At 43.7% G+C, this 16,725-nt stretch overlaps 1 protein-coding gene across 2 annotated transcripts in view; it reads left to right on the top strand.

Annotated features, from left to right (window-relative positions):
* LOC137335125 (ranBP-type and C3HC4-type zinc finger-containing protein 1-like) overlaps positions 1-10,398 on the top strand; it is a 28,756-nt gene extending 18,358 nt beyond the window's left edge. For both annotated transcript variants that reach the window (XM_068000247.1, XM_068000248.1), the window contains exons 6-10: positions 1,919-2,030; positions 3,923-4,102; positions 7,118-7,216; positions 8,439-8,582; positions 8,859-10,398. In XM_068000247.1, coding sequence (XP_067856348.1) covers positions 1,919-2,030; positions 3,923-4,102; positions 7,118-7,216; positions 8,439-8,582; positions 8,859-8,939 — 616 coding nt within the window. In that variant the 3' untranslated portion in view covers positions 8,940-10,398. The remainder of the gene's footprint in view (positions 1-1,918; positions 2,031-3,922; positions 4,103-7,117; positions 7,217-8,438; positions 8,583-8,858) is intronic.
* The last annotated feature ends 6,327 nt before the right edge of the window (positions 10,399-16,725 follow it).

Genomic DNA, 16,725 nt, shown 5'->3' on the forward strand with positions numbered 1-16,725 from the left:
CCATTGTCCCAGCAACTCAGGAACGATCATGTTTTGCACAACATTTATTTATAGAATCATAGAATCATAGAAGTTTACAACATGGAAACAGGCCCTTCGGCCCAACATGTCCATGTCGCCCAGTTTATACCACTAAGCTAGTCCCAGTTGCCTGCACTTGGCCCATATCCCTCTATATCCATCTTACCCATGTAACTGTCCAAATGCTTTTTAAAAGACAAAATTGTACCCGCCTCTACTACTGCCTCTGGCAGCTCGTTCCAGACACTCACCACCCTTTGAGTGAAAAAATTGCCCCTCTGGACCCCTTTGTATCTCTCCCCTCTCACCTTAAATCTATGCCCCCTCGTCATAGACTCCCCCACCTTTGGGAAAAGATTTTGACTATCTACCTTATCTATGCCCCTCATTATTTTATAGACTTCTATAAGATCACCCCTAAACCTCCTACTCTCCAGGGAAAAAAGTCCCAGTCTATCTAACCTCTCCCTGTAAGTCAAACCATCAAGTCCCGGCAGCATCCTAGTAAATCTTTTCTGCACTCTTTCTAGTTTAATAATATCCTTTCTATAATAGGGTGACCAGAACTGTAAAATCAGCTGTCCACTAAAATTAAGTGCCAATTAAGCAGCTAAAAGGGGAAGGTAAAGATGGCTGATTATTCACCACATTGTAGTAGCTTGGGTGTTAAGAGTGAGAAAAATCAGTTTGACAGACCACGAGATGCAAGATGGCAATAAATGGTATCTGAAGAACAGGGTACAAACATGTAGGGCAAGGCAGTTTGGGCACAGTTAGTTGGCAGATGTGGTTTGCCCTTTAAGAAATGGCATTCTATGGAAGCAATCTGGAATTCGTACCCTGTACACCAATCTGCCTTGATGACTCGGAGGTACCAGTTTTACTCCTCATTGACATTTTCACCCTCTCACTTTGCCATGACTTTGTCATGCTGGTCATCAAGCTGCGTGCTCAGGCCTCTTTTCAGGGTGAAGTTAAGAAACATGCAACAGGTAGCAATTATTCCAGAAACCCTGGAGGTGGAGGGGAGGTTGTACTGTATTGTTGCTCCAGACACATGGAATTCTGCTTCCAGACATCTCATCCGAAAAACTGACAGTGACCTTTGACAGCACTGTATTCAAGCGCCTTGGGACCTTTTACTATGTTAAAGACACTATATAAACGCGAGTTGTTGTTGTCAGCCTGGATTATGTGCTCAAGTCTCTGGAGCGAGACTTGAACCCATGAACTTCTGACTCAGAGGCGAGAGTGTTACCACTGAGCCATGGCTGACACCAGCACTTTTTCAAAAGGGAAGGAGGGAGTTTCTCTCTCTCTGTCTTATCAGCCAGTTACAGAGGGCAATTGACAAAGGCCTGTGAGGAGCTTACCTTTCTGGCCTGTCAGTCAGATCATACACCAGGAAGGAGGCATTCCTTCTTTATTACATTATAGAAGTATTTGCCACCCTGTCTTTGGAGGGCCAAAGGCTGGAAAGAATGCAGCGTCTGGTGACCCACATTTTGACAAAAGGAGGGTGGCAATGCTATGAAAGTAGGATTGGCGTTCTATTCTGGGCATAGTTGATGAGGGTTTGTCCTGTCAGTTTACCAGCGTGTTGAGTAACAAATCTTAGTCAGCTGATTTGAAGTGAGATACACTTCCTTATCCCCATTGCCAGGGAGAAAGAAGAATGAACTGGCTGGTCAACATGGCATAGTGCTGGGCCTCTTAGAGGCTGGTATAAGAGCAGCACTCAATGGTTTACAAACAAGTTGGCTGCCAACCTTGTCAATGGGAAGACTTTTATTGAAGCAGAGTGAACTGAGGGGGCGTGGGTGGGGGGGTTGTAAAGCCTCGAATGGGAAATTGAGGGATATATTTTAATTAAATAAATAAATATTGATGTTTTCAGAGACTGTCTGAAGGGAACAATCCTAAACAGCGCTGAAGCCGATGTGACATGCCCTTACATGGATGAAAATTATTCCTGCAGAAGCAAAATTCTTGAACGCGAGATAAAACATGTGAGTTATCTTCATCTCCAATTCCTCGTACTTTACATCAGAAATGAGAGGAATCAAATCACCACAAATTTGGGTAGGGTTTCTTTAAATCACCCCCACTTGGCGGGAACGGTGTGGGGTTGGGGGGGGGGGGAGTGGTTCTCTCCTTCCACCATCTTAATTAACAAGAAATCAGGCACAGGAAGGCTGCACGCCTCAGAGGGTCGGGGGCTTAATTTAAACGGCGAAGGCTCATCCTGATGACATCTCAGGGACCTGCGCGCCATTTTAACTATCGGTATCGGGAGGCCCGCATGGCAACGCTGGTGGCCATCAGCATCGGGCCAGAAGATTTTTTTTTTTAACATTCTTCCGGATCAACAAGGAATCCTGGAGCCTCGTCTCCTCCATGCTATCCGTCCCTTTCCTCCGGCCGTGATTGGCCTGGACTCGCCTCCACAGTCACCTCGCTGGGGACCGTCCCCCTTGGTCTCCGGCGGTGTCAGCCGCCTGCCTGCCCGCCCGGTTTCTCATTCCCGCCAGCTTCAGGTGGGAGACAGGGCGGAGAAATATAAACGAGGCCCAGAAGTTAAAATGGCCCGAGCCTCACGCCAAGGTGTCCGTGGGTGGGGGGTTTCCCTCCCACCTCATACCCCACCCTCCCCGAACGCACACCAAGTTAAAATTAGGGCTGGTGTCTTTTTATTCATTTATTTTTACAAATAAAATCCAAATTCAGCCTCGTTCCTTCCAACTTTCATCCTTTTCCACCAAATCTTTCCCCCCCACCCCACCACTTCTGCCTCTTTTCCCAATTAGGATATGGTTCCCTGGGCACCTCCAGTGCCTTGCCCAAATGGCCATTCATCATGTGTAAATCTAGACAATGCTGCCAGTGAAGTGAGGGCCTCACAATTGAGCTTGATTCCGTCTTCACCCAACATGCACACATGTGCATTTGCAGCTGGTTTTTCCCCTCCCTAACTCAAGGGTGCTGAGGCCAATCAAAGAGCCACTACTGCCACCCTAAGATCAGCTGAGTCAGCACAGCCCAGGGGATTGAACCCAGGACCTGTCTGGTTTGTATGACTTGGATATTGTTTAACTCAACCACCTGAGCCATCACTGGGTCATTAGTTTCTTTTTAAAAAATTTTTTGGTGGTATGATGGAACAATGTATTGGAGCAGCACTCCCCAGTGTGCTACAATGATGGGGCTTGGGATCAGTTCTTCACTTGGAATGTTCCCGGACCCAAGCATGCAGATGTAGGGAGTGATGGCCAGGCATCTCCTACGGGGAGCAAAGAATCAAATGGAGAATTGTCACTGGGCTGGTCTCGCACGTCTCCATTCGTCAGACTTGGGTTTCATTAAAAAAAAATTCTGCGTGCAGTTAAGCGCCCAGAAAATTCCGATGGCTCCACGTGGGGAGTGGGTTTACAGTGAGATCGGCCTCTTTATTTCCTTCCCTTTTTCAGTTTGTGCGCCAGTTCTCTGCCAAGAGAAGCAGGTGGACAACCTACATCCAGGCTTCTGCCAACCCTGCTATGTAATCCTTCGCTGCGAGGCGTTTTATAGAAATAGATTCACCCTATAACTTTTTTTAACGCATTCATTTATTTCCTCCTCCCTCCACTCACTGCCTGAGAATCCAAATTAGGCTGGCATTGTGATATTTCACTGTTTTTCTCATTTTAACTGAGATTCGTACACTTTTTTTCAAATTTAAACAACAACTTGCATTTATATAGTGCCTTTAACGTAGCAAAGCGTCCCAAGGCGCTTCAGAGGAGCATCACCAAACCCTGCAAGTTCATCTTTATTTTTTTTTAAAATCTCTTAATTTCTACACTGACCTTTGATACTGTTGGCCACCTAATTATTATTCCGCCTTTCTTGTGTTGCTTCACAGCTCCTCACAGAGAAAGAGTATCGCAGCTACTTGGACAAAAGTTTAGCGATTGCTGAGAATCGCAGTGAGAACAGCTATCACTGTAAGGTGCCTGACTGCAAGGGCTGGTGCATCTACGAAGATGATGTCAATGAGTTTCACTGTCCCCTCTGTGAGAAGAAGAACTGCCTGTTGTGCAAGGTAAGTATGACTTGGGAGAGCTGAACCTTCAAAAAGGAGCTGGGTAAATATCTGGGTGGGAACAGATTGGAGGTTCACACAAAGGGTAGTGGAAATCTGGAACACTCCGCAAAAGGCTGTGGATGCTGAGTCAATTGAACTTTTCAAGACTGAGAATGATAGAGTTTAGTTCAGTGAGGGTATCCAGGGATATGGAGCAAAGGTGGGTAAATGGAGTTTAAGTCTTATTAGATCAGCCATGATCTAATAGAATGGCGAAACAGGCTCGAGGGGCTCGATGGTCTACTCCTGTTCCTATATAGACGAACACAAGGGTCTTCTGCTGCTGTGGCAGGGGGGAGGGTTTAATCGAGTGACTAGCTCAGCCATACAAATCGGGCAGGTCTTTAATCTGCCTGAATTAGCTGATCTCAACCAGTGGTCCCTGCTGCAAGTCTTTGTATGTAGACATCAGTTGAGGACAGGATTGGGCTCAGCTGTGCTACCTCTTGTGATGGGCATCAAGTTTTCTCTTAAGTGAGCTACAACATTAGAAGGTTTCCTTGAAAGATGCAAGGTGTGTCAGACATCAATATGGGTCCCGTGATAGTGTACGGCTGGGCTTTCCAAATGAGAAACTGATGCAAGCAAAGTCAGTGTGCAGCAGTTTGTGGTGACGGTGCTTGTTGTAGTAAGCCACAGTTGACACAACTAGACGCCTGGATATGCTCACTTTGGTAAACTTTCTGAAGGTGGAAAATTTCTTGTGCCTCTTTAGTGGCCCTCTTTCTCACCAGGGACACCACACTAACCTGCTGAGTGAACGTGTCTAACGCACACCTTGCTGCAACCTTTTGACGAGGATGCCCCTCAAGATTCAAATGTAGCAACCCTACTTTGCTGCACCTCCTGCAGCATTCTCTGCAGGTCCCCCAATCTGTAAAGGAAGCAGCCCTCTGTTTGCTCTGGCTGCTCACACTTCCTTCAGCCATGTCCCTCTGTTTCTTTCCTCCAAATTTGGCAGCTCAGTTGTTATGCCAATTTTACGTTGGCCAATTCCTATTTAAGGCATAGCAACAGGCTTTTAAATTTGCTGCTGTGTCAGATACTCCCTCCTGCAGCAACTACACTCCCTGCACAAAGCCCCATCCACAGGGAACGTATGAGTAATATTTAAATGATCAGATCTTCCGAGGTACCATGAGATCTGTTATCTGCGATTGAGTGCGCATGTAGTGCACGTGCTTGCCAGAGACACCACAAAATTTAGCCAGATGTATTTTTTTTTAATCTTGGGATTCACAACCTCTTTAGAGGAGTTATTTCACTCCAACTGTAATAGTCAGTCAATAGCCATAAACAGATGGCCACAGATGACACAAGACTTGCCCTTTGAATATTCCCCTCAGCCAACTCCTCCAACGTTTGCCTGCTTTCACTCTTTCATTAAGATTTGTCCACAGTCAGTCCCGTCATCTCAACTTTGATCATCCAGATGGTCTTTTCCCAGTTTGCACCCATTCCATCATTTGCCAAAGATACTTATGTTTGAGCTGGATGTTATACATTTCCTGTCTATTCCAATTTTGCAGTAAACGCTGTGTGACTCCAAGGCAGCCGTTCCTCATTACTTCAAAACTCATCATCCTCCTTGAACAGCTTGTTCCAAAGCATCCACAGCCTCTGCTTCTGGATCTTGATCAGAGTCTCAGACTAGGCCTGTCTTCCTTATCCACCCTTTCGCACCCCATGACCATTCTTTGAATACACTTCAAAGGTGCTTAATTGGCTGTAAAGCACTTTGGGATGTCCTGAAGTCGTGAAAGACGTTATATAAATTCAAGTTCTTTCTTTGCTTCCTTAGAGCAGTTTTCATAGCTTATCAAAGACAATTCCAGCCACTGTAAAGCATTTGTCAATTCATAGACGAGAGGTCGCGTGTGCAGCTGGGACAGCCGTTTCATGGGGAGAGGGGGAAGACCGAGCCACTCCAGGTTGCTTATGCACACCTCTTACAGACTGGTTACAAAGTGGTATCTACAGATCTAGAGGGGCCCTGGAAACAGGTCCTGATCATCAGGGAATTGGGGGAGGGGGGAGGGGGGAGGGGGGGGGGGGGGGGAGAGTAGGAAATGGTCAATGGTCTGTGCTGCTCTTTTGGACACCTTCCTCAAATAGCATTTGCAAAAGCATGACAATAAATCATCTGATCAGCCTCACAGCCAGAAAATTAAATATTGCACAGAGACACAGAGCAGTGGGAAAGTGATTTGCAAATGGGAATTAACTTCTCAATGCAGTAAAACTTCTTGTTATTGCTGGACGTCCGCTCCATCTCCCGCATTATTCCCACTAGTACGATCGTAAAAGAAAGACTTGCATTTATATAGCACCTTTCATGACCGCAGGACATCCCAAAGCGCTTTACAGCCAATGAAGTACGTTTTTTGAAGTGTAGTCACTGTTGCAATGTAGGAAACGCAGCAGCCAATTTGCGCACAGCAAGCTCCCACGAACAGCAATGTGATAATGACCAGACAATCCATTTAAGTGATGATGGTTGAGGGATAAATATTACCCATAAAGGAGAACTCCCCTACTCTTCTTCGAAATAGTGCCATGGGATCTTTTACATCCACCTGCGAGGGCAGACAGGACCTCGGTTTAACATCTCATCCGAAAGACTGCACCTCAAATAGTGCAGCACTCCCTCAGTATTGTACTGGATTGTCAGCCTAGATTTTGTGCTCAAGTCTCTGGAGTGGGACTTGAACCCATAACCTTCTGTCCCAGAGGTGAGAATGCTACCAACTGAGCCAAGGCTGACATCATAGTACAGAACAAAAACCCTTGGGAAAAGGGGAAAAATTTATAATTCCATATTTTATTCTATAGTAAATTAGAGGGTTTGAGCTATTCATTTTTGGAACTATAATGTAGAATTCATTAAAAAAAAAACAGCAAAAAGCTAGTGATGAAAAATGAGATCAAAATCTGCATTATTTAAAAAAAAATCTTTTCTGCCCCTCAACACAGGCTATACACGAAGGCATGGACTGTAAGCAGTATCAGGATGATCTCAAAATTCGAGCCGAGAATAACCAAGCTGCAAAGCAGACTGCTGAGATGCTCACGGTGAAGGACTTTTGTATTTTTTTTTTGACTAAGAATAATCTTAAAATTATGGGTTTTGGGTCCCCAAGTTGATGCGGGGGGGAAAAACTCAAGAGGAACATTATCAGCTAACTCAACAGAGATCAAGATTAAGCCTAGACCTTTTCAGTCTCTATGGCTGAGGGCCACACCATTTGGTAATTTATCCACTTGATTAATCAGATTTTGTTTTTTTGACTTTTTGGCAACTTCTGCCATCCTAGAAATTTCACTGGTCTGCTTTCACCTCTGAATGTACACTGGAAAATATCCAGAGGACTTACAGAAAAATACAGCGACAAACTGCAGTGCCTGGGCTTGAATCCGGCCCATACTTTGGGCTTCACATCTCCTCTATCTATCCCCGCGTGGGCCCACAGAATAAAATCTGCCCCTAATATGGCAATCTTGTTTTGAGGTATCGCAGAGCAGCTGGTGTAGGAAACTGAAATGTCATACTAGTGTAGTAGGGGATGCTCTTTTGGGATTCAGGAACAGAGTAAAACATTTTGAGCCAATAGCTGATTGTGCTACACCTGCACTCGGAATGCTTGATGCTGCTGCTGGGTGCCCAAAATGGGAACAGGTTCCATTTCCCAGAGCCAACATAAAAATTTATCCAAAAACAAGAGTGTGTGGAGAAAGCTGAGTTATGATTCAGCTCCTCTCTTGAATCCATTTTTTTTTTCAAATTCCAGTTTTTAAGCTCTAAGATCTAGTCAGCACTTGACTTCTCCTTTGACCAAAAGCATCCTTCTCGTCAAAATCCCATGATCCTGGGATTGAACCAGTTGAACGTTATGTAAGGAATCTTACAACACCAGGTTATAGTCCAACAGTTTTATTTGAAAATCACAAGCTTTCGGAGTTTACCTCCTTCGTCAGGTGAGTGAGTGAGTGAAGCATAGCATATATTAGGCTGGGAGGCGATCACAGCAATCAAAGGTGTCGTTGGTGTTCAGACAGGTTAGCCATGGAAAACATTACATCCCAGTATACTGAATACACAGTGGGTCAGATTACACGGACAGATAGAGAAAGAGACCCGAAAGAATGTCCAGTTGTATTAAAAACAGATAACTTTTTTTTCCGCTGGTGGGGTTACGTGTAGCATGACATGAATCCAAGATCCCGGTTGAGGCCGTCCTAATGGGTGCGGACATTAGTTATTGGAGTTCTAATTGTGTGATTATTTTCCTTATAGGCACTGCTGCATAGCGGGGAGGCCATGCATTGTCCTAAATGCAAGATTGTGGTACAGAAAAAGGATGGCTGCGATTGGATTTGTTGCACTATGTGTAGAACTGAAATTTGCTGGGTGACAAAGGGACCTCGCTGGGGAGCTAAGGTATGATGTCTAAGTTTTTACATGGAATTTCCAGCACAGAGACAGGCCATTCGGCCCAACTGGTCTATGCCAGGTCTACGCGGGCCTCCTCCCACCCTGCTTCATCTAACCCTTCTCAGTAAGGTGAATTCTACTGGAGCATTAAAATAAAGGAACCAATTGGAAAATAGGGATGAAAAAAAATTGAAATAGTGGTAGAATTAGAAAATGTACTAAGGATGACTATTTGTTTAGTCAATGTGTAGATTTCGCTGACTTTCCATTTTACCGTTTCAGGGGAGAGGTGACACCAGTGGAGGATGCCATTGCCGTGTCAATGGTGTGCCGTGTCATGCTAAATGTCAGAATTGTCATTGAGAATATTCGTATCCAATTACTCTTGGACACAAACCATGCCACCTAACCCAGCGAAGACCACAGCAATGTAATGGTGACATTTTTTTCTTCAGGATGTGCATTTCTCAGCTGTCTAGGAAACTAAAACAGTAGCGATGTCCTCCTAATAAGTTGGAATCCAGAAGATAAACGTACATCTGATTGAAAGTACTGAATTCCAATATTTTGGATGAAATCATTTTCTTTTGCATACAGGAGCCAACGTGTTGCACTTAAATCACTGTGGTCGGGAATTTCCTCCCAGCTGCTCTCTCTGTTGCCGTAACTTTGCCGGATGTACAGCTGAAACTTCCGTTTGTGAACGTAAGTGAGGTTTCCGACGCACCTATGGCAAAGTTATGGCGGCAGAGTGGGAGAAGCTCCGAGGAAATTCCTGGCCAAGGCGTGCTAAAGCTGGATGGCTGGTGCAATGAGTTAAACGCTATCCTCTGGGAGCAGAGTTTGAATGCGGCTCGGATGCGTGGGTGAAGGATTTCTTTTGCTCTCAGTTGCAAGGATTCCAAGTGAAATAAGTTGGAGGTAGTCTGCACTAGCATGAGTCCACAGTACAACTTGTCCTTAATTTGGCAGTCTCGCTTAGACCATAAGGATGGGGTTACAAAATTAAAGTAACACACTCGTGCAGAACATTAAAGTCAAAAGCGAGAAAAGACTGGTCAGCTCATCCCTCGCTATTTTAACTCACTGAAACTGAGGAAGTAAGAAAAATTATAGGAATGGTGGCAAGGTGTGCTTTTGGAGCACCCCAGAGTGAGCTTATCCCTGCAGTAACCCATGAAATCTCTGATGTAGAAGGGCTTGGTGTTGATACTTAGTACGCATCTTGGAGAATAAGAAATTTATTATTTTTAAAATTTGTAATATATGCTCATTCACTTTTCATTATATACAAATCCAATCTATTGTACCAGTAAAACTCCCAAATAGATATGAGATCAATTCCCACTCATCCACTGTAACCTTGACAGAACAGCCAGGGCAACCTCAAAAATGGTACAATGCAGTTTTTCATGGATTACCGTGGCTCCTCTGGTGAAGTTACGCTGGGAGAATCCTAGTGCAAATTCACCCTCTAATGCTTAAATGTGTGCTGCTGCTCAACAAAGCACAATATTCCCAACATTAGTGTTGCTGAGCATATGGAACATTGCCCAGTCATCTTATGCATATAATAACCCTCTGGGAAAGGCCTTATTTGGAAAGATCCTATTCTGTACAGTAAAGTGTTTACTTTATATTCAGCTGAAGATGAGCGATCAGGTACTGCTGATATAGTCATAAAGAACGGACAATGTTAATGTAAAATTTTTATATATGTATATATAATGCATCTTAAAGTTGGAATTTGAAACAAAGGCCCATAATATTTTCTGTGATTTACACTGCTGTTGCACCTTTAATAAAAGTGTTACATCCGTCACTGGCCTCTAGAATGAGATATACGGAAGTGGTGTGGGTATGCTCATTTGCATATCTATTGGTTCAAGCATTGGTGTAAAACAGCTAAGCAGAAGAAACTTCTGTGCAGTCTTTTCAATGCACTATTCAGCAGAACACTGGGAGACAAGAAGGTAAGGAAGGAACACTGCTTGGCTCTTTCATTTCTCTCTCGAGTTACTTCACTGCATTTCTTTACCAATATTATCACTCCTGGACAATGCAGCTGGGCACTACACCAAGCCAGAGGAGAAGAATGCACAACTTCACTCATTCCACCTCCAAGCCCTCCTGGGGGTAGGGGAAAATTGAAGGCAGGACAAACAGGCTCCTGGGTGTGGGTGCTACCAAGTCATCCACATTATCACTCGTGCCACCTGGAGCAAGATGGCACTGACTGCCAACTCCCTCACGCCCAGAAAAAGTTCTACATCCTCATCAGGGCGGGCAAGGTAGCACACTGCTCATCCTGGGCACCAGCGCACACCACTCTCTTTAAAGCAACACCTCCACAATTAACCCTTCACAAGGCTCTGTGGTTAAGAGCATCTCCAACTCCCTATACTGCACTATGGCTACACAGCCCTCAAAAAGGTCCTGCAGTGTCCATAACTAACGATAAGGTTGCACAAAATGTTGGGAATTCCTGAGTGGATCAACTTAGTTCATGGGCAAACCGACAATGAATGTTCAGGGACTGAAGTTGGAAGTCCCTGCTCTGCTTAGCTCAGTTGGCTACTACGCGTCGCATTTATCCATTGGGATATTGCATTTTAAATTTGTTCTCTGGTCACATCCCTGTCAGATCACTTCCTTCACTGACTAAAGTACACAAGTTACAAGATCATAGCCAACTTGGAGAATGCTTAAAAGGCATTAAGGGTTCCTGATGATAGCATAATCTGCTACAGTTAAGATCTACAGCATTAACATGTGTGATTTCATTAACAATATTAAATTTTGTACTATAGTTTAATGTAGGCAAATCATTAGGACAGCGACTCTCTCCCTTCTATCCCTTGTGCATTAAAACAGAACAAAATTGCAACAGTTGGCAGCATTGAGCTCAACCGTTTTATAATGTCCTCTGAAGCCCTCCATGTTTCTGCTTGAAAACCACTGCTTCTTAGCAGAAAATGCTGGAAACACTCAGCAGGTCAGGCAGCAGATGACCTTGAAGGGTCATCAACCTGCAATGTTAACACTTTTTCTCTCCCCACAGATGCTGCCTGACCTGCTGAGCGTTCCCAGCATTTTCTGTTTTTATTTCAGATTTCAAGCAGTATTTTGCTTTTGCTTCTGCTTCTCATTATCAATCTATTATAGTCAAAGTATTAACTAGACTTTTAGGATGCTTCCTTTTTTGAAGAAGAAATTGTGGTGTGTAGGTTAAGCACTGTACAGTTGAGTAATAAATGTGTGCTCGTACCATAACTAAAACCTGGAGTACTATTGGGGTAGAATTTACAAATTAATGTTGCTCTTGCTTCAAGTGGCAGGAGAGCAGTGCCTTTCGTGTGATTTTCCATCTATTAAAATGAATGGACACGCTGACTGTGCCTGAATTCCCGATACATGCTTCTATTGTGTGAAGTTCTGCACTGGCAGCGCTAATTTGTAAAATCTAGTGACTGGGCCAGAATTTGTTGTCGAAATAACGGTAAGGCTAATGGCGCTCACCATTACTTATGCGCAAACGATACAGCAACTTCAGGAGAGGGGCAGATGCGCGCCAAATGCGGAAATCCAAAAAGTTGCTGTCTGAGATGCACTGCTCCGTTAGCTTCGCAAAAAACGGCATCTCGCTGTCTGCCTCACCATTGAAATGCATTAAACGGTGTGAAGTTCTGTATTTGCGCAGTAGATACGAAGTAAACTAGCCACAGAAAGTTAAATCTTGTCCGTTTCAATCACGTACCCTCTTAACGATGTGACAAGTGTTAATTACTGCCAGTCAACCCCTCTGGCACTGAAAATTGACTATTTACAAGTGTGGAAACTCAATCCTCCAGGTTTTAATTGTTGTTGGAGATTTTCTAAAAATGTTAAATTCTAATTTAAATTTTTTTTTTCCTTTGTCTCTTCTCTCTCTCTCTTTCTCTTAATTCAATCTTTCTTTCCCCCTCATAAGATCATACAAATTAAGAGGAGTAGGCCATTCGGCCCCTCGAGCCTGCTCTGCCATTTGTTAAGATCATGGCTGATCTGATTGTGACCTCAACCCTAATTTCCTGTCTACCTACTATAACCTTTGACTCCCTTGTTAACCAGGAATCTATCTAACTCAGCCTTAAAAATATTTAATGACCCTGCCTCCACCGTTCTCTGGGGAAGGGAGTTCCACAGACTCGTGACCCTCAGAGAAAAAATTTCTCCTCATCTCAGTCTTAAATGGGAGACCCCTTATTTTTAAACTGTGACCCCTAGTTCTAGTCTCTCCAACAAGGGGAAATATCCCCTCATGTTTCAATAAGATCACCTCTCATTCTTCTAAACTCCAGTGTATACAGGCCCAACTCGTCCAACCTTTCCTCATAAGATAACCCCCTCATCCCAGGAATCAGTCGAGTGAGCCTTCTCTGAACCACCTCCAAAGCAATTATGTCCTTTCTTAAATAAGGAGATCAAAACTGCACACGGTATTCTAGATGTGGTCTCACCAATGCCCTGTACAACTGTAGCAAAACATCTCTACTTTTATATTCCATTCCCCTTGCAATAAATGACAACATTCCATTTGCCTTCCTAATCACTTGCTGTACCTGCATACTAACTTTTTTGATCCATGTACTAGGACACCCAGATCCCTCTGTACCTCAGAGTTCTGCAATCTCTCTCCATTTAAATATACTGCTTTTCTATTCCTCCTGCCAAAGTGGACAAGTTCACATTTTCCCACATTATACTTCATCTGCCAAATTTTTGCCCACTCACTTAACCTATCTATATCCCTTTGCAGACTCCTTATGTCCTCTTCACAACTTACTTTCCTACCTACCTTTGTGTCATCAACAAATTTAGCAACCATACATTCAGTCCCTTCATCCAAGTCAGTTTCAAAATTTTTATTGATCAGAAGACATTTAGAATATTCTGACCAATTTAAAAGTCCACTTTGGGTAAAGATGGTGGGGGGGGAAAGAGAGAAGGAGGGAAAAAGGCATAAGCACTTAAAACAAAAAACACTTACACCAATGGTGATTACGGTTTGCTTTTTAAGTTGAATATTATAAGGGCTTTGGTGCAGAGCCCTATCAATAGCTACTCGCTGCAGCAAAGCCCAGTTCCAATGGATCACTGCTTCACTAAGGTTCCAAACCATTCACAAAACTTTTGCTTCTAAACTATTAAATTCTGTAAAATTGGTACAGGTAACAGAGATCCTGATACTTCTTAGCAACTCTTCAGTGCTTTTGTAGATGACAGTACTCTTTTAAGCCATAACAGAACAGGAGTGGGTGTGACGGGGTTAACCGCAAACCTCTCTGGTATATCCAGGCTGATGACTAATGTGCACATAATTTGGGACCATTTTCAGCCTGTGATTGTAAAACAAAACAAAATCCATCTAGGGTAGAGGATGGTGCAATGGGATCGAGCACCATGCTTTGATTTCTGGAGCCTGAGTTTAAATGCAGTTCAGAGTGACATTTTTTTTTAAAGAGAGAGTCTGGTAGCGAAAAATGAATCTGCTGTAAACCTAAAACATTTCAAGTAAACAGACCCAGCAGGAGCTCGATGCAAAAGATCCAGCAGGAAGATGAAACTCAAATAAATAAAGATAAAAAGCTTTTGAAGGTTTCATTAAATTTGCTCACTCCTATTTGCTCCCACTTTTTCATAGTCAATGGATCAAAATCCTGGAACTCCCTACTTAACAGCATCGTGGGAGCGCTTCACCAGACGGACTGCAGCGGTTCAAGAAGGCCCACCGCCTCCTTCTCAAGGGCAACTAGAGTTGAGCAATAAACAAACACATCCAGAGAACGAATTTTTTTAAAAATGTAATAGTTAATTCTTCCGCTCCTGCTAAATCCCAGGGCATCTAAACCAATATTTTTCCTCCCCTCCCTTGCTCTCCTGGTGCCACTTACTCCTTGTTATAGCTTCATAGTGCTAGATGCTTTCCAGTATCTCGTGTGTTGTGTGCTATCCAACTGTGAAGGGCAGCACAGCCAAGCTCAAGCCTGTCCTTACCTGATGTTCACATTTTTAACCGGGATCACCAGCCATCTATCAGCAGCAAGAACCCTAGATGATTTAGAACATAAGAAATAGGAGCAGGAGTAGGCCAATCGGCCCCTCGAGCCTGCTTCACCATTCAATAAGATCATGGCTGATCTGATCCTAACCTCAAATCTAAATTCATGTCCAATTTCCTGCCCGCTCCCCGTAACCCCTAATTCCCTTTACTTCTAGGAAACTGTCGATTTCCGTTTTAAATTTATTTAATGATGTAGCTTCCTGGGGCAGCAAATTCCACAGACCTACTACCCTCTGAGTGAAGAAGCTTCTCCTCATCTCAGTTTTGAAAGAGCAGCCCTTTATTCTAAGATTATGTCCCCTAGTTCTAGTTTCACCCATCCTTGGGAACATCCTTACCGCATCCACCCGATCAAGCCCCTTCACAATCTTATATGTTTCAATAAGATCGCCTCTCATTCTTCTGAACTCCAATGAGTAGAGTCCCAATCTACTCAACCTCTCCTCATATGTCCACCCCCTCATCCCTGGGATTAACCGAGTGAACCTTCTTTGTACTGCCTCGAGAGCAAGTATGTCTTTTCATAAGTATGGAGACCTACCCAGGCCAATTGTAGTGCTTTTATCACACTGTGGCTGAGATCAGGTAGCTCAGCATAGATCAGGAATCCAACCTGGGATCTTTCTGTTTGAATGGCTGTTCTACTAATGTAATAAACTAGCTGAACCATCAAAGGAGCCTCAATGCTACTCGAGCCAACTACCGAAAGGCGAGACACTGACTACTGAAAAGTGTGGTTAGACAGCTGCTCCTCCTCTCTGTAAGGAAGCATCCAAGTATTTGTGATGAATTATCAGAGGAAAACCCACATCTTACTGCATCCAATGCCCCATTACTACACCCTGTAGTTTGATGAACACAGTGCAACATCAGTTCTGACGAAAGGTCTTCGACCAGAAACGTTAACTCTTTCTTTCTCCACAGATGCTGCCTGACTTGCTGAGCTTCTCCAGCACTTTTTTTTAATACAAATTCAGGAACTTTTCTGACAGAGCCCTTTGCTGAAGTTATGGGTATTTGTAATTCATCCAATCCTGTGTGAATTTAATTGTGGCTACCCTACCATTTACTGCACAGCAGTAAAAAGCTAACTAGTTGATATGTGTTTTTCTAACCCATTTGATTTGCCTGTATTCAATCCTCACATCATCTGTTAAGCACAATCTACCTGAGGCTAAACATTTGAGATGGGGGAGGGGAGAGGGAATGGGAAATGTAAGTGTTACAAATTTTGGGTCTGCCTTAAATATTCTGGCCCTGAATTTCCATGGGGGTTCTCCTGATCTCCTGCCATAACCTCGATGGAAGGACCCTTAGAGAAACTGTGTAAACAGCTGTTTTTATCTATTTGTGCCATTTCTGAGGGTTCTGCCGAAGACCCCCTTCCCCCCCACCCCCATGAAAATTCCAGGAGTATCTTGGGTTAGTGGCATTAGTCCCTCATAATCAGGAGTTTACTTTCACTACCCAGTATCTGGATTATACAATAGCGTAACTTGGTGGAATGTAACAATGAGACCCACCCCCACACCCCCCCCCGTTAGATGAACTGGATATCGTGATCCTCAAAAGTGACCTTACGTACGTTTGGCCCATCTTCCAGAAAGCAGACTGATTCATACTTGATCGACTCAAGGCTGGATGTGAATCCACAAACTAGTTTATTTTGCAATCATCAAGTGAATGAAAAGATAAAACATCTGAAGTAATTCCTACCACAATATGACTTTATCTTGTATCCCATCTCATAACAAATAAATTATGCCACACTTACCCTTTCTCTAAAACCTAGCCAGCTTTCTTTTTAAAAGAGACCTGCCTCCTCCCTGGGTCACTTGGCTGTCTTTGATGGAACGGACTTAGGACATGTGTATCCCTGTACTTTTTGAGGCCATCCAGGTCAAGAAGTTTAATCATTTTACTCCTGACTCTTTCCTTGACTGAGGCCTGTTCCTGCCCTTCCCAGCCCAACCCCCTCCCAAATATGCACTCCTTGAAGGCCAACTACTGCTGCTTTCCAGATGGAAAATTATCCCAACACAATTA

The sequence above is a fragment of the Heptranchias perlo genome, chromosome 19, assembly GCF_035084215.1.
Source record: "Heptranchias perlo isolate sHepPer1 chromosome 19, sHepPer1.hap1, whole genome shotgun sequence".
NCBI classification, from domain to species: domain Eukaryota; kingdom Metazoa; phylum Chordata; class Chondrichthyes; order Hexanchiformes; family Hexanchidae; genus Heptranchias; species Heptranchias perlo.